The sequence below is a fragment of the Scyliorhinus canicula genome, chromosome 22 (assembly GCF_902713615.1).
Source record: "Scyliorhinus canicula chromosome 22, sScyCan1.1, whole genome shotgun sequence".
Lineage (NCBI taxonomy): Eukaryota > Metazoa > Chordata > Chondrichthyes > Carcharhiniformes > Scyliorhinidae > Scyliorhinus > Scyliorhinus canicula.
This window is the reverse complement of record NC_052167.1, coordinates 19327831-19348534: the sequence shown is the minus strand read 5'-3', so window position 1 is coordinate 19348534 and position 20704 is coordinate 19327831. Positions and strand designations below refer to the sequence as shown.

Here is a 20704-nt window from a genome sequence, read left to right as displayed (position 1 = left end):
ACTGTATGTTCTATGTCATGGCGGCGTATCCTACCACCAACCAGCCCACCCCTGTCGCCGTCGCAACGCTACGAGTGGTGGGGGAGGCATCAGGTGACCGTCCTGCTCTTATACCAATTGAGGCCCTTAAAATGCAAATTAATGTCAATTGGAAGGTATTTTCCCATCTTCGCCATTATTTCATGTGTAGCCAGCGACAGGTCAGAAATCCACGAGACAACACTGCTTCAATCAGAGACCCCCACCAGGGCTCCAGAAACCCAAATATTTCCTCTCCACCTCCCTCAGCCTGTCTATCTCAGCCGGCCATCCAATTTGATCCAATTCCAGACTGCACACCTCAATGGTGTGGCACGCTTGGGAAAGCAAGTAAGCGAGTGAAGTGGCCATCAATATGGGCCCACCCCACCCCTCCCCCCCACACCCGCCTTGGCCAACGGCTCAATTGGAACCTCATGGGCAGCCAAGCATTTGGGTTGCTGGCTGAAGTAGTCCATCATTTTCTGCTACTCCTTTTTACTATAGGTGGCAGCACGGTAGCATTGTGGATAGCACAATCGCTTCACAGCTCCAGGGTCCCAGGTTCGATTCCGGCTTGGGTCACTGTCTGTGCGGAGTCTGCACATCCTCCCCGTGTGTGCGTGGGTTTCCTCCTGGTACTCTGGTTTCCTCCCACAGTCCAAAGATGTGCAGGTTAGGTGAATTGGCCATGATAAATTGCCCTCAGTGTCCAAAATTGCCCTTAGTGTTGGGTGGGGTTACTGGGTTATGGGGATAGTGTGGAGGTGTGGGCTTGGGTAGGGTGCTCTTTCCAAGAGCTGGTGCAGACTCGATGGGCCAAATGGCCTCCTTCTGCACTGTAAATTCTATGTAGAAAAAACACTGACTCGAATCAGTTCCCGACACCAACCCCACCTCAAGTGGGTTGCTAGGTAATGGGATGGCTGCTGGTGATGCTCTTCGATGGTAAAGCTCAATGTGAAGTTGCAGCAGAGTCTATGATTTTGCTGGCTCTCACAGTCTTGGTTCGCATTATGGAAAGAAATAGTGCCTATTTCGCCTAAATAGCCCCTCGGGACATCCAAAAGTGAGTATAGCTGATGAAGGGTTATTCTGAAATGTTTTACTGTAGGAATTTAAAAGACTTTTAAAAAGAGTAAAACTCCCCTTGTTGCAATTACAATACAAATACCAATCTTTAAAATTTCTTTCTTCCATATGTACTCCTCACAGTTTGTGTTTGCTGGTGTCTTATTTAGCACCAAGGTGCTGTTGTTTGCTGTCTGTTAGTGATCCAGGCTGAACACACATCAAAGTTCACAGCAAGCAAATGTGGACGGTGTCAATAAACTGATCAAATTCCACAAAATAAGGCTATATTGGATAGTGGGATGGAAGGGGGAAGGCGGGTCGGGATGGTGATCTTCCCGCTCCCCCCAGCAGAAGTGACCGAGAGATTCTGAGGCAGTGTCAGGCCTTTGTACAACATCACCAGCTATGGCGCTAACCTCACCAACAAGCACTTGAGGCAAACATCGTCCAGTCTGCCCCCACCTTCGCATGATTGATGCAAAAGGGGAGGGCGAGAGAAACGAAATGGGGGATATGTAAAATGGGAATTCCCTGCCTACGATGGGAGAAGAAGGAGGATGACGAACGATTTCGGAAAAAGGAAACTGGATGGGCGCGTGAGCAAAATAACATTGCAGGTCTACGGGCTAGACTGGATTACATCTGTAGATTGCTCCACAGAGATAGCATGGAATTAGTGGGCCAAACGGCCTCCTTCTGTGTCATCATAACTATAAGATTATTTTATTGGCGTCTTTCGCACTGTGGGAACTTATTTTTCCCAGAAGGTCAGAATGAAAGCGGTTCGGAAACAAAATTGGCGTAATTCCTGAAATTTATGGTCATCAAGGATCAATGTACTCAGGCAGATTTTGCAGAGTAGTTAGTCACTTGTTGGGGTGAAACAAGGTACAATCTGTATGTTTTTAAAATCATAGAATCCCTACAGTTCACAAGGAGACCATTTGGCCCTTCAAGTCCACACTGACCCTCTGAAAGAACACTTTATTTTCCATAATTAAGGGGCAATTTAGCGTGGCCAATCCACCTACCCCGCACATCTTTGGGTTGTGGGGACGAAACCCACACAAACACAGGGAGAATGTGCGAACTCCACACGGACAGTGACCAAGAGCCGGGATCGAACCCTGGGACCTCGGCGCCGTGAGGCAGCAGTGCTAACCACTGTGCCATTGAACAAACACTCTACCTGGGCCCATTCCCCGACCCTACCGCTGTAACCCCACCTAACCGGCACATCTTTGGACTGCGGGAGGAAACCGGAGCACCCGGAGGAAACCCACGCAGACGGGGAGAACGTGCGAACTCCACACAATCGCACAAGGCCGGAATTGAACCCCGGTCACTGGCCCTGTGGGGCTGCACTGCTAACCGCTGTGCCGTCTTTATGTCCTGCACCGTTCTTGACGTGCCTGTGATGGCGAGCCGAACATCATCACTCTTATGTGGGTGCACAAAGCCCAACGCAACCTGGGTCCACACAGTACCTTAAGGGAACCGTGCAATTAATTCACAGATTGCAGCAACACAAACAATCACACAAATACCACAAAGAAGCTTTAAAAAAAAAACCCAGATGGGGATTTAATAAAAGCTGCTTTGATTTTGCTATTGGCTGCAACGCTGAGGCGAGGAACTTCTGTTTCAGCTCAGCCAAGGTCAGGGGGTTATGGTTCATGAGAAGCAGATTCCTTTTTTTTTAAATGGGGTGATGGGGATGGATAAGGAATCACTGCTATGTTTTCCTGAAGGCTCTTGGCTGTGAAACAATGGCCATCCCGGCTGAAGCACTGGATCAGACAATGCCAAACATTTTCATTTTGCAAAGACAGTTAAAATAACCTCCTGGGGCGCAGACATCCTGACCCCGGTGACACATTAATGAGTGCAACCTCGGAGATGATAAGGCATTTCTTTAATGAGCTCACCTCGATGCTGGGGAAACCTTTGAACTCTACTAAACTCGATTCACAAGCATTTCTCAATAGGTTCATTTTGGGGTGACATGAACAGCTGAGTAGACCAGAAAGCCTTTTTTTTTGTTGTAAAAAGCAATGATCTCTGCCATGCAATGCAGTGTCAGTGATACGCTTGCTCGTTTCTCTCGTTAAGCAAGTGGGAGAGTTTTAAACTTAAGGTTAGGTACCTCTTAGCTGCTGAGGTGGCTTGACCTCCTTTCTACAACAGCAGCACTGTCCCATGTTGCTGATCCGCTCGGGGAGTCACTCCGGGGATGTCATTGGCAGGGTCCAGTGTTCACCCGGAGAGGTATTCACACGTGTAGCAACGTCTACGTCCAGGCAGCCCTGTGCCAAGGCTGGGGCATTCCAGTCCAGCATTATCCCAGGCTTCTGCACACAGCGAGGGACCTTTCATCCAGCCCAACCTTCAATTTCACCTCTTCCTCCCCCTTGGTCGAGTCCCTGGAGATCATGTACTCTTCAGCCTTTCTCAGTTCTCAGGGATGTGCAGTCCAACTCATCATTACTGCACACAATCCAAACTGCAGGCAGGCTCAGCTAATCAATTGTGGAAGGAGTGGATTGTAATGTTGCCAAGAGGCAGACACATGTGCTTTCACTTGTCTGTCCTTCCCTCTGTCTGTTGCAAGCGAAATCCCCCCCATGTCAATTTCCCCATTGAATCCGGTCGCTTATTAATTATTGCCTCCTGGCTTTTGAAGAGGGGAGGGGGAGCCTACGGGGGAAATTCAGTCCGCGTTAGTTCGCAGATGTCTCTCCTAATACCTGCAGGGCTAACAGACTGGCTTTGAATTCAACCAGCCAGCGCAGAGTGAATCTCCTCCCAGTGAAGTGTCTCTCTCTCACACCGCCCCGCCTCACGCTCTGGTATGATCAGCCAACTGCATGCAGGCTGGGGGGTGGTGGGGGGTGGTGGTGATTTCAGACAGGGGAACGACCACTTTCGTAACCCTACCTGTCCCCGACCCAAGTGGCAGCTGTGCATGCGAGCCTGCCTGCTTTGCAACACAGCAAGACGACAGTGTGGCATTGCAGACTCCTGCTCAAAACATCAACCTGCCCTGATCAAATTCACATTCGGGGGAGGGGAGAGGGAGAGTGGGGTCAATCCCCTCTCACAAGGAGACCCCCCCCCCCATTCTCTGACATCTGAGACAGTCAATACCACTGTAGCTGGGGAGTTGCCAACCCTCCAGGATTTCCCTAAAGTCTCCAGGAGTTAAAGGTCAATCTGGAGGACACGTGTGGCCAATCTGAGAAAATATCCATAGGCCTTTAAAAAAAATTTTTTTTTTAATTATGCCAGCTAATTAGTTAGAAATGTACTAGAGGGGCAGCACAGTGGTGCAGTGGTTAGCACTGCTGCCTCATGGCGCCGAGGACCCGGGTTCGATCCTGGCTCCGGGTCACTGTCCGTGTGGAGGTTGCGCATTCTCCCCATGTCTGCGTGGGTCTCACCCCCACAACCCAAAGATCTGCAGGGCATTGACTACACTAAATTGGCCACTACTGTATTTGGAAAAAACTAATAATTGGGCACTTTAAAATTTGAAAAAAAGGAACTTGTTAGAGATGGGATCAAAGTGCTGTTCAGGCAAGCCAAGATGCATCAAATTGCATGTCAGAAATGATTATTTGCTTTCCAATTTCCCCCAAGATGGACGGAGTTGGCCGACCGGTGGTCGGAGTGTGGTAGTGAGGTGAGTGGAGTACAGAGGTCCTGTGGTGAAATCTCCCGGAGTAGAGCCACCCAGAGTTGGTTGTTATCTGCTTCTGTCATACAGAACCTGGGTTCTGCATCAAACGTGCAAACACCTATTTGACACTTGCATCTTGACTTTCTGTCTGTCTGACCTTTTCCACTACCACCCCCACCCACCCACCCTGACCCTAATGGCCTTGGACGTTGTGTACTGATGTGACCATCAATTTACTAGCGGCACGATTGGAAGTAAACTGTGGTTTTAATAGTCTTACAACTGAGCCTGCCTGCAACCAGAGGAACTGAGAGCAGGCTTATGGCTGCAGCACTTTATACTTCCGGTAGTGGGAAGGGCCATGGGCGGAGCCAAGGGTGAAGCCCTGCACAAGCTCCTCATCTCCCCCTATGGGTAGAGCCATGCAACGGCTCACATACAGAGCCCACAAGGACATAATACAATGCAATGCAACAGTGTGAATTACAATACAGTATAATTCACCACATGTACTTCAGGACAACTCCGTTTCATGTGTTCACTCACCTCCGGTGCGGTAGGTTGTGGACCCAGCAAGAACCCACACTGAACTCTTGGTCCCCTAAGTACCAGGCCCACCCCCACTTCCCGTCAGCAGTTAGTGGTACAGCCCCAGCGCCTGGTTATGGGCATTCGCAGGCACAGAGCAGTCCCATTCCCAGCTTCACCCTTCAGTGCCAGTCTTGTCACCTGCTCCAGGAGATTGACTATTCAGCCCATCCTGTGGAATTCTTCTGATTCCTTTCCGATCCTTCACTGCCGCGATGCCCCGTTCCCGGGATCAGCAGTTGGAGAGGACCTGGGTCCAATCCGTCTGGGCTGGGGTGGGGTGGGGTGGGGAGAACATAACAGCTGAGGATGAAAGTGTGTCAATGGGGCGGCACTGCTGCCTCTCAGCGCCAGCACGCTGACACAGTGGCAGGGACTAGAGTTCGCTTCCGGCTTCAGGTGACTGTCTGTGTGGAGTTTGCACGTTCTCCCCGTGACTGTGTGGGTTTCCTCCGGGTGCTCCGGTTTCATACCACAGTCCAAAGATGTGCAGGTTGGGTGGATTGGCCATGATAAATTGCTGCTTAGTGTCCAGCGATGAGTCGGTTAGGTGGAGTTACAGGGATGGGGGAGATTGAGCCGAGGTAGGGAGCTCGTTCAGAGGGTTGGTGCCAACCTGATGGGCTGAATAGCCTCCTTCTGCACGGTAGAGATTCTATTCTACGGATGACTTTGGGGAAGGAGAAGGGCAAGAGAGGCACTGAGAATGAGGTCAAATAAAAATGCCAAAGGATAGAAGACAGGAGTACGCCGCTATCATTGTGACAGTCATAAAAGCCAATCAAGAAGGAGCAATAGTTCATAGAGTTCATAGAATGTACAGGGCAGAAGGAGGCCATTCGGCCCATCGAGTCTGCACCGGCTATTGGATAGAGCACCCGACCCAAGGTCCACACCTCCATCCTATCCCCATAACCCAGTAACCCCACCCAACACTAAGGGAAATTTTGGACACTAAGGGCAATTTATCATGGCCAATCCACCTAACCTGCACATCTTTGGACTGTGGGAGGAAACCGGAGCACCCGGAGGAAACCCACGCACACACAGGGGAGGATGTGCAGACTCCGCACAGACAGTGACCCAGCCGGGAACCGAACCTGGGACCCTGGAGCTGTGAAGCAATTGTGCTATCCACAATGCTACCGTGCTGCCCACATATGGGGAGCTGCGGTATTGGTTCAGTCTGGTGGGTAACAGTAGGAACATAAGAACTAGGAGCAGTCGTAATTCAGCCCCTCAAGCCTGTTCTGCCATTCAATACGATTATGGCTGAGTCCGTCTCGGCCTCCACTCCACTCCACTCTAGTACAGATGGTACAATTGAGCAGAAAGCTGGGGAAATGAAAAGACCCGCCATTTATCCCTGCAGATCACCATCTGGAAATCCTCGAGTCTTCCCCTATTGAATAGCCCATTATCACTCACTGTTGAGGCTCCGACATGGATAATAGCCACTTGCGTGGGACATGGGGAAGTATCCAGCACACCGGGACCCACACCACGCTGAGGCGGGGAATATCTTTCAGGGGACAAAATTATTGACAGGTGAACAGATGAAATGTCAGACTCTGTACATCTCTGCGTCCAGGCGCCATATTGCTTCAGTGATTTGCTTGATAGATTAGGTGAATATCCAATGAAGAGTTGGGTAGTCCAGAGGCACCATGTTGGGTGTTTACACTCTGGGTGATTCCAGATTCATGGCAGTATCCAACTAACTACAAAGCAATTTCTGAGGCATCCGACTCAGGCAGTGGAGCACACAATTCTGAGCTGACACTCCAATGAGCAGCAGCGAGGGAGTGCTGCTCTGTTAGAGTTGCCGTCCCCTAGTTGACATGATAAACTATGGCCCTGACTGCCCTCTCGGATTGGTGCAAACGATCCGCCGACTACTTACAAGACGAGCGGAGAAGGTCTTCCTGACCAATTCATTAAAAAAAAATTAGCGTGGTCATTATCCTAGTGCTGTTTGTGGAATCTTACTCTGCACAAATTGGTTGTAACAGTGCCTACCCTTCAAAAGTACTTCATTGGCAGTAAAGCTCAGAGGCTGTGAGGGGGGTGCTATAGACATACAAATCCTTCTTCACCTCCCGTTGCCTTGGGAACCAGGCAGCATAATCAAAGACCCCTCCCACAAGGCTTACTCACTCTTCCAACTACTTCCATCGGGCAGGAGGTACAAAAGTCTGACAACAGGCACGAACAGCTTCTTCCCCGCTGTTACCAGATTCCTAAACAACCCTATTATGGACCTATGGACTGATGTGATCTCTACTGAGTAGTACTACACTCCTGTGTGCTTCTCCCAATGCCGGTGTCTACGTATTTACATTGTGTACCTTGTGTTGCCCTATTAGATATTTCCTTTTCATGTACTAAATGATCTGTTTCAGCTGCACGCAGAAAATACTTTTCACTGTACTTCGGTACACGTGACAATAAACAAATCCAAATCTTTCTGGTCGAACTCTTTGGGAAGGTTACTGAGTTTAGGCGAGGGACAGAGGGGAAGAGAAGAGGTCCTCATCCCAATCTTCCCCTGGGTTCCCTTGTTCACATATAAAGGCTTTTTTAAACAAAAAAAAAAACAGAAATACCTTCAGTTCAGGTGGATGGGTGGATCTGGAAGCCACTCTTTAATGAAAATATGTGTAATTGTAGATTACGTCTGCATTGCTTCCTGTGTATTTGAGTAACATGAAAAATGAGGGACACTGTTTAATCCTCTCGTTAGAGAACTCAATATTTATTCAAGGAATGTTAAGTGTTAAGTAAACAGTGATTGCAACTATTCCCTCAGCATTGCGTTATAGTTCCTTCCTGTTGGTTCATTAGCTTCTATATTAGCATGAATTTTCAATCTCAATCAAAACGGCAATTTAAATTATAGTGGATTTTAAGAATATTCATTTTGTGATCAAAGGAGGGTATTTCTGTGATTGTACAGTACTTTGGAAAATCAGCCACGCAATATTCGTCATTTCCATCTTGATGGGTGAAGAGAGATGTCTTATTGCAGCAGTACGGAACACGGGGGCGATTCTCCGATCCCCGCGCCGGGCTGGAGAATCACGTCACGATGCCCCGACGCCGGCGCGCAATTCTCCGAGGTGCGGAGAATCGGCTCCATTTGCGCCGGCGAGTTTGACGCGCCGCGGGAATCGGCAGGGCCGTCGATTCTCCGGCTCAGATAGGCCGAGCGGCCGCGCGGATACGACAGAGTCTCGCCGGCGCCGTTCACCCCTGGTCGCTGCCAGCGGGAACTCTGCGCAAAGGTTCGGGGGGGGGGGGGTGGTGGGTGGCCTCTGGGGCGGGGAAAAACGCTCCTTCACCTGGGGGGGGGGCCTCCGATGGGGTCTGGCCCCCGATCGGAGCCCACCGATCGGCGGGCCGGCCTCTCCCCCCCCGGGCCTACTTTGTTGTGCGGCCGGTCCCTGAACACCAACGCCATGTTGAGTCGGGGCAGGCGTGCTGAAGAAGTCCCCTGCGCCTGTGCAGGTCGGCATAGCCCAACTGCGCATGCGCGGGTTGACGCAGCGCCCATTTGGCACCGGGAAGGGAGGCTGGAGCGGCGTGAACCGCTCCAGCACCATGCTGGCCCCCTGTGGGGGACAGAACCGGTCGCCCCCGTGCCCATTTCGCACTTTCGTGAAAAGCCACGGCGTTCACGACGGCGCGAACACGGTCTCCATTTTGGAGAATCGCCCCCCCCCCACAACTGGAGTATTGTGTGCAGTTTTAGTCTCCTTGTCTAGGAAGCGATAGAGTAGAATCCCTACAGTGCAGAAGGAGGCCGTTCAGCACATCGAGTCTGCACCGGCCCTTGGAACGAACAGCCTACTTAAGCCGTACTCAAGCTTATACTTGTCACACAGGGAGTGCAGCGAAGATTCACCAGAGTGATTCCTGAGATGGCAGAGTTGCTGTATGAGGTGAGGTTGGGTCGACTGGGCCTGTATTCACTGGAGTTGAGAAGAATGAAAGGGGATCTCATTGAAATGTATCAAATTCTGATATGGATGGACAGACGAGATGTGTGGGCTGAGGTTCCCCCTGTCATGGCGGAGGGGGGGGGGGGGGGGGCGGGCAAGGGGAGGAGGGGGTGTTTCTAGAACAAGGGGTCACATTCTCAAGATTCCAGGTCGGCCATTAGGACTGAGATGGGGAAAAATTTCTTCACTTGGTGAACCTGTGGAATTCTTGACCACAGAAGGCGGTGGAGGCCAACTGACTGAATGTAAAATGAAAAAAATGAAATGAAAATCGCTTATTGTCACGAGTAGGCTTCAATGAAGTTACTGTGAAAAGCCCCTAGTCGCCACATTCCGGCGCCTGTCCGGGGAGGCTGGTACGGGAATCGAACCGTGCTGCTGGCCTGCTTGGTCTGCTTTAAAAGCCAGCGATTTAGCCGAGTGGGCTAAACCAGCCCCTTATTTAAGAAGGGAATAGATTTCTAGACATGAAATGTGTCAAGGGGTTTGGAGAGTGAGCGGGAGTATGACGTTGAGATAGAGGATCGGCCATGATCATATTGAATGGCGGAGCAAGTTCAAAGGGCCTATTTTCTCGGTTTCAAACTTCTCTTTATTGTGTTCTAACCTGTGTTTACAGTGCATTGGTTCACTCTACAGTCAGTTCAGTCCAAATTTTATCCCTATTAATTTCCATTCCTATTCTCTTACTGTGTATAAAACAACAGAAGTTGGTTTTAAGCAATATAATTTTGAATGTAGTCCCTCTCTGTCCAGGGCAGCACAGTGGTTAACACTGCTGCCTCACAGCGCCAGGAACCCGGGTTGAATTCTGGCCTCGAGTGACTGCCTGTGTGGAGTTTGCACATTCTCCCTGTGTCTGCGTGGGTTTTCTCCCACAGTTCCTTCCTCAGGTGAATGAGTAAGGAGCTGTGCTCCGAAAGCTAGTGATTCGAAACAAACCTGTTGGACTTTAACCTGCTGTTGTAAGACTTCTTACTGAGTCCAAAGGTAGACATAGACATAGAATTTACAGTGCAGAAGGAGGCCATTCGGTTCATCGAGTCTGCACCAACCCTTGGAAAGAGCACCCACTTGAGCCCACACCTCTGCCCCATACCTGTAACCCAGGAACCCCACCCAACCCCTTTGGATACTAAGGGCAAATTAGCATGGCCAATCCACCTAACCTGCACATCTTTGGACTGTACAGGTTCGGTGGTTTGGCCATGATAAAAATTACCCCTTAGTGTCCAAAGGTTAGGTGGGGACATGGCAGGGGAGAGGGCTCAGATGGAGTGCTCTTTCCAAGGGCCGGTGCAGACTCGATGGGCTGATTGGTCTCCTTCTGCACTCTATGGTCTGTGGCCTATGCCTCAGAGCAACTGCTGACAAAACTCTTGCTTATGACTCCGTCACCTCCAGACTCGATTCTTCCGCTGCTCTTCTGGCAAGCCAGACATCTTCCGCCCTCCATAAGCTTGAGCTCATCCAAAACACTGTTCCCAATTCGTATCCCGCTCCACCCTGCATTCGCCGACCTACACTGGCTTCCGTTCCAACAACATCCTGATTTTAAACTTCCTCTCCTTGTCTTCAATTCCCACCTTGCCCTTGGCTTTACCCTATCTCGTGAACCTCTGCAAGCACACCTTGAGCAAAGGTTAGATGGGGTTACAAGGGTAGGGTGTGGGATTGGGCTAGGTTAGGGTGCTTTTTCAGAGGGTCAGTGCAGCCTCAATGGACCGAATGGTCTCCTTCTGCACTGTAGGGATTTCCCTACAGTGCAGAAGGAGGCCATTTGGCCCATTGAGTCTCCACCGACCCTCTCAAATACCGCCCTACCTAGGACAACTCCCCCGCCCTATCCCATAACCCCACCTAACCTTCAGACACCAAGGGCAATTTAGCACAGCCAACCCACCTAACCTGCATATCTTTGGACTGTGGGAGGAAACCGGAGCACCTGGAGGAAACCCACATAGACACAGGGAGAATGTGCAAACTCCACACAGGTAGTTAGCCAAAGCCGGAATCGAACCCTGGTCCCTGGCCAGATGAGGCAGCAGTGCTCACCACTGTGTCCCCGTGCTGCACTTGGTGAGTAGAATCCATGATAAGCAATAATTTTATTTGCAGATGCTCCAAAACAAATGATTCAACTTTATCTAGATTTGTTACATAAATTAAGTTTCTATTTGCCATGCATGGATGAGAAGTCTTACTTGAATCTGGCTTCATTGAAAAAAAAATCTCTTTTCTACACTTGGCTATATAATCTGCATGGAATGTGTACCACAATCTCCAGCAGCCAAGCATTGGGGGGGAGTAAACGGAATGAGGCATGTAATTCAGTCAGGGTCTCACAGTACCACATAAATTGTTAACGCAGTAAAATAAGCCATGGTAAGGTATCCGCATGACAGAGATGGCGTTCTGACTGAGATTACGCTCACCCCTCAGTCCTCACTCTCCCTCACCCTCTCATATTCACCCTCGCGCAAAGTCACCTCGAAATCATCAATTTACAATGGGCGGGGTGACGGGTAACAGTGGCTCTGTCAGAAGGTCTGACAGAATACCTAATGGTCCATTAAGCTCGAGAAGGTCAAATTCGCCCTGAGGTTCTTTAGGCGGTGGCAACCTTTTCTCGACTTTCTGGCTCAACGATAGGGTACAGGGACAGTAGCAGCAGCAACCCGGGGGGGAGGGGGGGAAGGGGGGGGGAAGGGGGAGGGAAAAGGGGGGGGAAGGGGGAGGGAAAAGGGGGGGGGAAGGGGGAGGGAAAAGGGGGGGGAAGGGGGAGGGAAAAGGGGGGGAGAAGGGGGAGGGAAAAGGGGGGGAAGGGGGAGGGAAAAGGGGGGGGAAGGGGGAGGGAAAAGGGGGGGGAAGGGGAGGGAAAAGGGGGAGGGGGGGAGGGAAAAGGGGAGGGGGGGAGGGAAAAGGGGGAGGGGGGGAGGGAAAAGGGGGAGGGGGGGAGGGAAAAGGGGGAGGGGGGAGGGAAAAGGGGGAGGAGGGGGGAGGGGGGGAGGGAAAAGAGGGGGGAGGGAAAAGTGGGGGAGGGGAGGGAAAAGGGGGGGAGGGGAGGGAAAAGGGGGAGGGGGGGAGGGAAAAGGGGGAGGATGGGGGGAGGGGGGGAGGGAAAAGAGGGGGGGAGGGAAAAGGGGGGGAGGGGGAGGGAAAAGGGGGGGGGGAGGGGGGGCGGACAATGACTATGTTTGTTTATTTAATTTAAATTTATTTTTAAGTTCTTTTGTTGTTCATTGGGGTTGGGGGAGGGGGGGGGGTGGGGGGATGTGATACAGACGGTCTGGGGGTGTTACAGTTATTATGGGTTATTTTGTTGCATTTCATTGTTTGTCGTTATGTTTTATATTTTCTGTAAAAAATTCCAATAAAAATTATATTTAAAAAAAAAGAATACCTAATGGTCACTGGGAGAACAAGATTGTTGGAAATGTGATCGGGGGACGGGATTTTCTCTTGAAATTATTTTATTTCCAAATTTCAGCATCTGCCTTATTCAAGCTGTGAAGCAGTTGCAACAGAAGAAGGCATCTTTCCCACAGCTTGATGTGCCAAGCGTCTGGAAGTGGAAACACTACAGCCTTAAGTGTACATATTATCAATTTGCAGCTTCTTTTTCTCTCTCTCTCCCTGTAACATGCACAGGATAAATTCCCCTCAATTGTAGTGACATTTATTTCTGATCCCATTACCGTGCACGTCTGATGGTTGGATCCCATCTGTCCGAGCTGTCTGCACGGTAGCACAGTGGCTGCCTCACAGCGCCAGGGACCCCGGTTCGATTCCGGCCTCGGGTGACCGTCTGTGCGGAGTCTGCACGTTCTCCCTGTCTCTGCGTGGTGCTCCGGTTTCCTCCCACAGAGCTGCTGATCCGTGAAAAATAATAAACGACGGAAAGACTATAGGAGTGTGGAGGCAGCACAATCGTGCACAGACATCACTCCCCAGGCACATTTGTTAATTTTGAGCCCTGTCCTGTCGCCCGTCACTGGATCGAACCCGGGTTCTCGGCACCTCAAGGCAGCAGTGCTAACCACTGCGCCACCGCGCCGCCCTCAGAATATCTCTTACTTGAAACGTTTCAGCCTCCATGGATGCTGCCAGACCAGCTGGACTCTTCCAGCATTTTCTCTATCTATTATATGCAAGAGCAGGACCTTGGATTTCACCATTGATAGCTGATTTTCCTTGATTGTTAGGGTCATAGAGTTATACAGCACAAACAGAGGCTGTTCGGCCCATTGTGTCCACACCGGCCATCAAGCACCTATCTATTCCAATCCCATTTTCCAACATTTGGTCCATAGCCTTGCATGCTACAGCGTAGTGAATACTCATCTAAATGCTTCTTAAATGTTGAGAGAGTTCCCGTCTCTACCACCCTTTCAGGCAGCGAGTTCCAGATTCCTACCACCCTCTAAGTGAAAGCGTTTTCCCTCACATCCCCTCAAAATCTTCTGCCCCTTACCTTAAATCTATGCCCCCTGGTTAGCGATTCCTTTACTAAGGCATACGGCTTCTTCCTATCTACCCTAAATAAGTCTCTCATAAATTTGTACACCTCAATCTCAGCCTCCTGCTCCAACAAAAACAACAACAACCAGCCTCTCATGATAGCTGAAGCATTCCATCCCAGGCAACATCCTGGTGAATCTCCTCTGCACCCCCTCCAGTGCAATCACATCCTTCCTATAGTGAGGGACCAGCACTGAATACAGAACTCTAGCTGTGGCCTAGTGAGCATTCTATACAGCTCCGTTATAACCTCCCTGCTTTTATATTCTGCGCCTCAGCTAATAAAGGCCAGAATCCCATCTGCCTTCTTAACCACCTCATCTACCTGTCCTGCTATCTCCGGAGACCTATGAGCATGCACATCAAGGTCCCCCTGGTCTTCGGTCCTTCCTAGGGTCCTACCCGTTCATTGGGTATCCCCTTGTCTTGTTAGTCCTCCTAAAATGATGCCCTTTCTGTCAACTTTATGTCAACAAAGGGCAGCACGGTAGCATTGTGGAAGGGCAGCACGGTAGCATTGTGGATAGCACAATCGCTTCGCAGCTCCAGGGTCCCAGGGTCGATTCCGGCTTGGGTCACTGTCTGTGCGGAGTCTGCACATCCTCCCCGTGTGTGCGTGGGTTTCCTCCGGGTGCTCCGGTTTCCTCCCACAGTCCAAAGATGTACAAGTTAGGTGGATTGGACATGGTAAATTGCCCTTAGTGTTGGGCGGGGTTACTGGGTTATGGGGATAGGGTAGAGGTGTTAACCTTGGGTGCAGTGCTCTTTCCGGGAGCCGGTGCAGACTTGATGGGCCAAATGGCCTCCTTCTGCACTGTAAATTCTATGTAAATGAAACTTAGCTGGTTGCAGACACCATTATCTCAGACCTTGCCTCAGTTACAGCTCGTGAACTGGCTAGCCCAAGCCACCCAAGTTCATGTTTCTTTGGTTCCACAACGTGCTTGACCGTGCGCCTAGAGCAAGGGCTGCTTAAACCTTCTGTTTTTTGAGAAAAGAAAGGGTTTTGCTCCATTGCACTTGTAACGCTATCCCACCTTTTGAGTTCAATTCATCACAGCGCCTCTCTTGCCTTACAGTAACAGACAATATCCAGCAGTGGCAGACGGGCTGACCTGTGATTAGCTCAGATACAACAGATCGGAAAGGAAAACCTTACCTTGCACGACTGCTGGAAAACCCAGACAGGCCTCTTTGTGAATACAGACCCCACCTCACTGTAGCTAAAGGATTATTCGAGGTATGAAATAGATCTCCTCAGTAACTTAATATTCTGTCTACTGGAGAACTGTGAAATGTTGTTACCCTGTTCTACTCAAATGTTCTGGCATGTTTTCCAACAAAGCCAATGATAGAATAACTGAAGTTGCATTGAGATACAATATGATTAATTGATTATTCAATCGCACCTTCCTGACGGGTTGACAGTGAAATTTATTTCTTGAGCAGTACCAGTTCAGCTTGATTGAAAATACTCGAATAGACATATAATAGAGTGGCAAAGTGGTTGGAACAGCTGTCTCACAGCACCAGAGGCCCGGGTTCAATTCCAGCCTTGGGTGGAGTTTGTACGTTCTCCCGTGTCTGTGTGGGTTTCCTCCGGGTGCTCCGGTTTCCTCCCATAGTCCAAAGATGTGCAGGTTAGGTGGATTGGCCATGCTAAAATTGTCCCTTAGTGTCCAAAAGGTGTTTGGTGTGTTTACGGGGAAAGGGTGTGGTCGTGGACCTAGGTAGGGTGCTCTTTCGGAGGGTTGGGGCGGATTTAATGGGCCGAATGGTGTTCTTCTGCATTGTAGTGATTTCCTAATAACCCTGTGAGTTCCCAATGTGTTTGGCGATAGCTATTATGACAAGGGAAAGGCAGGTTGGAAACATATTGTTATCATCTCGGTAGAGACCAGTAACATATTTATTTATATGTTTTAAGAAGCCAAGAGACCAAATATTTAATTAAAGAATGAAGCCACAAGGTTTAAAACAAAAGAATTTGACTGAACAACAATAAAAGAACATTAATATTCATAACTACACGCTATCATAAATGGTCACTCACATTAAAGAAATTAAAGGTACACTGAACACAGTTACTTCTTTTCCAAAGTGAACTTCTTAACTCAAATTTCCCTCTGCACCTATTTGACTTGCAACCCCAAAATCCAAGTTGGATACTCATCAAAATATGCAAGATTAACCACTTGATCTGAGTATTGTGTCGAAGATTCGTATGAGGCTTTTGGGCCTTCCACTTACTTCCTGCAAGGTTTTCCCTTCAAATTTCCTCCAACAGTCCCACGGGTGTAGACTTTTTTTTGACATTGGTGTTTCTATCATCTCCAGCATCGTCACGTTGGGTCAGACCTCTCCTGGCTCTACTATTCTTTAACTCTGGAGCCCTGCATCTAAAGCTCTCACTGTCTATCCCTGCCCCTCCTCAGCTTGGCTATCCCAGAAATCTGTTAGCAGTCCTTCAGGCAACAAGAGGTTTGGACTCAGCACACTGAATTTCAAATAAACTCTGCCGGAAAGAGATGCTCCTCACTCCGAGGCCAGATTGCTCTATAAACGAAAAGCCCTACTTGAGACGAGAGCCACACTCACAATCTACTCACGGTTGTCTCTTTGCTAATCAATTATTTACCTCCCAGGTGACTTGGTCGCATGATCATTTGCTAGAAAACTAGGTGCTTCATCAGAAATCAACTCTTTGAGAAACAGTTGAAAAAGGGACCATAACCGCAGCATTATATATGGATTTTCTTCCCCCAAAGACACATGGGCCATCACAGTATATGTACATGTCCTGTGACGTTCCTGTTTCTGATGGATTTGTCCCGTGACCACCCTTGTCATGGATGAATGGACTGAGATGCTACGATGTCTGCAACAGTCTGAATAATGGTAGCTCCGATTCAGGGGAATGGAAACCTGGTAGGGGAAGGATTGTCCAGCATGGAGGCTATCTCGCCATCACAGTTTGTCACATTGTGGGCCAAGTTTTCAGCTTGTAGCCTGCAGTTATACTCATAGACTGTGTGCATTGTGAATGGTGCTAGTTACATACAGTTCTGTAGGCTATTGATCAACCTGAACACAACTTGACAAGAGGAACCGCTGCTTGTTATTTCAGCACAGGCCAGTTGCTGCCCATGATACCTCTCGCTCTTTGTGATTCTGTATTGTATTGCAGATAGAAAATTGTGAGGTTGTACAACAAAAGTTGGCGACCTTTGTTGGTGCCATTCTTTAAAATTTCTTCTCTACTACTCTCACTAGCTGGGAGTGAAGCCTACTCTGGCAGAAGAGCCACTTGCAGTTTTCTGCCAGTGTGTGAGAGAGCGGTGCGAGGTGGCTGTACCTTCCACTCCCTAGAGCGCCCCCCTGTAGAGGTACCTGCTTTCAGTTCTCCATCCTCAAGCATGCTTAACACTGGCTTGGGTAGGAGGCATTGCAAATTCATCGCAGAGTACGAAGGCAGAGAGTGGCAGCTACTGAGAGCTGGAGACAGGGTCATTGAATATCTTTAAGGTGGAGGCAGGTTGACTCTTGACTAACAAGGGAGTCAAAGGATTATCGAAGATAGACGGAATGTGGAGTTGAGGCCACAATCAGGTGATTTTGTTGAATGGTGGAATAGGCTCGAGGTCCGAATGGTGTCCTCCTGCTCCTAATTCGGATACATGTCCGATCGTATATTGGATGTACTGGAATTGTACTGAACAATCACATAGTTAGATTCAACCTGGTGCCTAGCAGCGGATGACACACAGCATACATGTGTCCGCAAGCTGATCCTGAGAGCTCAGAAGGACAGCTGGAATGGCACGAGGAAAGATTCATCCCGGCATTGGTAATTGTGAGGTGGTTAAAGATCAATATTAAGTCAAATTACTGTCCTTCTAGGGCAGCTCGGTGGCACATTGGTTCACACTGCTGCCTCACGGCGCTGTGGACCCGGGTTCGATCCTAGCCCCGGGATACTGTCGGTGTGGAGTTTGCACATTCTCCCTGTGTCTGTGTGGACCCCCCCCCAAAAAAGATGTGCAGGGTAGGTGGATTGGCCACGCTAAATTGCGTCTTAATTGGAAAATAATTATTGTCCCTCATTTTCATGGTCCCTTTTCAGCTCAGTAATACGACAGACAATCTTCTCAATGCAAAGTATTACGTTTCTCCCCGTTTCCACACTGAGCGTATCTCGGCTTTTGTTGGTTTCGAAGATTTTATGCTAAGGTTGACCAGGTCTCATTATTCCATTGGACTGAATCTTGATGGGGTTGGGCCGCATGGGTAGCAGTGGGGTGGGAGTCAGGAAACTCAGAAGATCAGCTTTTCACCACATGTTTTGAGTTTTGACGCCACGGGAAGCATAGTTTTGCTTTGATAGGTTCCTCGTGGATGTGATTATCGGTAACTCTGGGCAGCATTGACGTTATAGGGGAAAACAAATGTGAATGCTGGACGCTGCATCTGCATATCAAAGAAACGGCTCCCAATGCAAATCTTTTAATTATAACTTAAGGGTGGAATCCCATCTCAAGGAGGAGAGGGAAAACGATTGCAGGGCACTCTGAAGGCTTCATTGAAGAGGGGATGAATTGTTGTTGGTGCGTCTGACGGAATGCCACAAATAATACCATGGGAACAGCTCATCCAACAGGCGGCAATGCCATTGGGGACGCACCGCGTAAACTCTGCTGCGGACCAGTGGCGGAAGTGGAAGGAGAGAGTGGAGAATCTCGGCTCGAGAGTTCCCCCACTTCCTTGGGCCCTCTCTGTCCAAAGGCCTGTGGCGTCAGGATTAGTCTGGACCGCCCGAGACAGCAGACCGTGAAGCCTGGCGGGTGTCATTCTCATTTCGAGGGACTGACGATGAGGATGGTGCCTTTCACATGAGATGTCTGAACTGAGGCCCCATGGGTGGGTGTAAAAGATGGCACAATATGAACAGGTGACTCCCTGTTAGCCTGGCAATATTTAATCCCTACATCAGCATCACTGACTTTACAACATATATAACTGCAAGTATTTCTTTATTTATAAACACCATTCACAACTTCAGGATGTCTCAAAGTGTATTACAGTTCCTGAAATATTTTCCAATGTTGAAATCATTGATCTAACATAGGAAATGCTGCAACCAATTTACGCACAGTAAGCTCACAAACAGGAATGAGATATTAAACCAGTAACCTGGTTCAGTAATGTTGGCCAACAAAGTGGGAGTAGACATTGGAACATAGAGGGGGCGATTCTCCGATCGCGGGTTAAGTGTCCGTGCCGTCGTGAATGCCGTCGCGTTTCACGACGGCATGAAATGGGCGCGGGGACGACCAAGTCTGTCCCCCACAGGGGGCCAGCATGGCGCTGGAGCGGTTAACGATGCTCCGGCCTCCCTTCCCAGCGCCAAATGGACGCCGCGCCAACCCGCGCATGCACAGTTGGGCCATGCCAACCCGTGCATGCGTGGGGGACTTCTTCAGTGCGCCGGCCCCTTTGTAACATGACCTCGGGATTCAGGGGCTGCCTTGGGGGGAGGGAGGAGGGGGGGGGGAAGGACGGCCCACTGATCGGTGGGCCCTGACCGTGGGCCAGACCCCATCGGAGTCTTCCCCGGTGAAGGAGCGCTTTTCCCCGCCCCACAGGCTGCCCCCCCGACCCTATGCGCAGAGTTTCCGCCGGCAGTGACCAGGGGTGAACGGCGAAGGCGGGACTCTGCTTTTTCTGCGCGACCACTCGGCCTGTGGCTGGCGCCGCATCAAACGCGCCGGCGCAAATGCCGTCAATTCTCCGCACCTCGGAGAATCGTGTGCCGGTGCCGGGGTGCGGTTGCGGCGATTCTCCGGCACAGCACGGGGCTCAGAGAATCGCACCCAGAATTCCTACAGTGCAGAAGGAGGCCATTCGGCCCATTGAATCTGCTCCGACCCTCTGAAAGAGCACCCCTCAAGGGCCCACTCCCCCACCTAACTTGCACGTCTTTGGACTGTGGGAGGAAACCGGAGCACCCGGAGGAAACCCACACACACACACGGGGAGAACGTGTGAACTCAACACAGACAGTTACCCAAGGCCGGAATCGAATCCGGGTCCCTGGCGCTGTGAGGCAGCAGTGCTAACTATTGTGCCACCATGCTGCCCGTCACTGTGAACAGAATTTCCCGTGTTCTAGTGACGGTGGATTTTGGAGCATATTCTCCTTTGGAGCCGCATGTGAGAAACCCATGATATCAGCTGGAACTTTGGTTTAATGTTCTGCCCAATATGCCCTATTGATTCCAACAAAACCAGTGTTCTTTGATGTATTCCTTGACAAGTAATCAAGTCGCTGGGTTAATTGCTCCCATTTCATTCTACTGTGTCATCTAAATCAAATCCATTGATTATGTTGGTGACATGTAACAATCACCTAGCAGATATCATTAAATTATTGGTTAATACATTCCCCTTTCCCAGTGTGAGTTTGTGTAAAGAAAGTGCTTTGCACTTATAAAAATGCTTCTATTCATCTAATTGTTTAAAAAAAACTGTCAGAAAAACCTCCACCGCACTCAATTGTGTTATAAGTATTTACCATTGACAGGACGTTTGGGTGGCACTGACAGGAAGTTTGGGTGGCACTGACAGGAAGTTTGGGTGGCACTGACAGGAAGTTTGGGTGGCACTGACAGGAAGTTTGGGTGGCACTGACAGGAAGTTTGGGTGGCACTGACAGGAAGTTTGGGTGACAGGACAGGAAGTTTGGGTGGCACTGACAGGAAGTTTGGGTGGCACTGACAGGAAGTTTGGGTGGCACTGACAGGAAGTTTGGGTGGCACTGACAGGA

The 20704-nt window shown here is 49.8% G+C and overlaps 1 protein-coding gene across 3 annotated transcripts in view; it reads right to left on the bottom strand.

Moving 5' to 3' along the window:
• Positions 1-20704, bottom strand: part of LOC119956135 (rho GTPase-activating protein 22-like) — a 325941-nt gene that overhangs the window by 204905 nt on the left and 100332 nt on the right. For 2 of the 3 annotated variants that reach the window (XM_038783035.1, XM_038783037.1), the window contains exon 1: positions 3239-3905. The exons of the other annotated variant lie outside the window; for it this stretch is intronic. In XM_038783035.1, the coding sequence (XP_038638963.1) occupies positions 3239-3293 (55 nt within the window). In that variant the 5' untranslated portion in view covers positions 3294-3905. Of the gene's footprint in view, positions 1-3238; positions 3906-20704 lie in introns of those variants that run through there. 3 annotated transcript variants of the gene reach the window in all.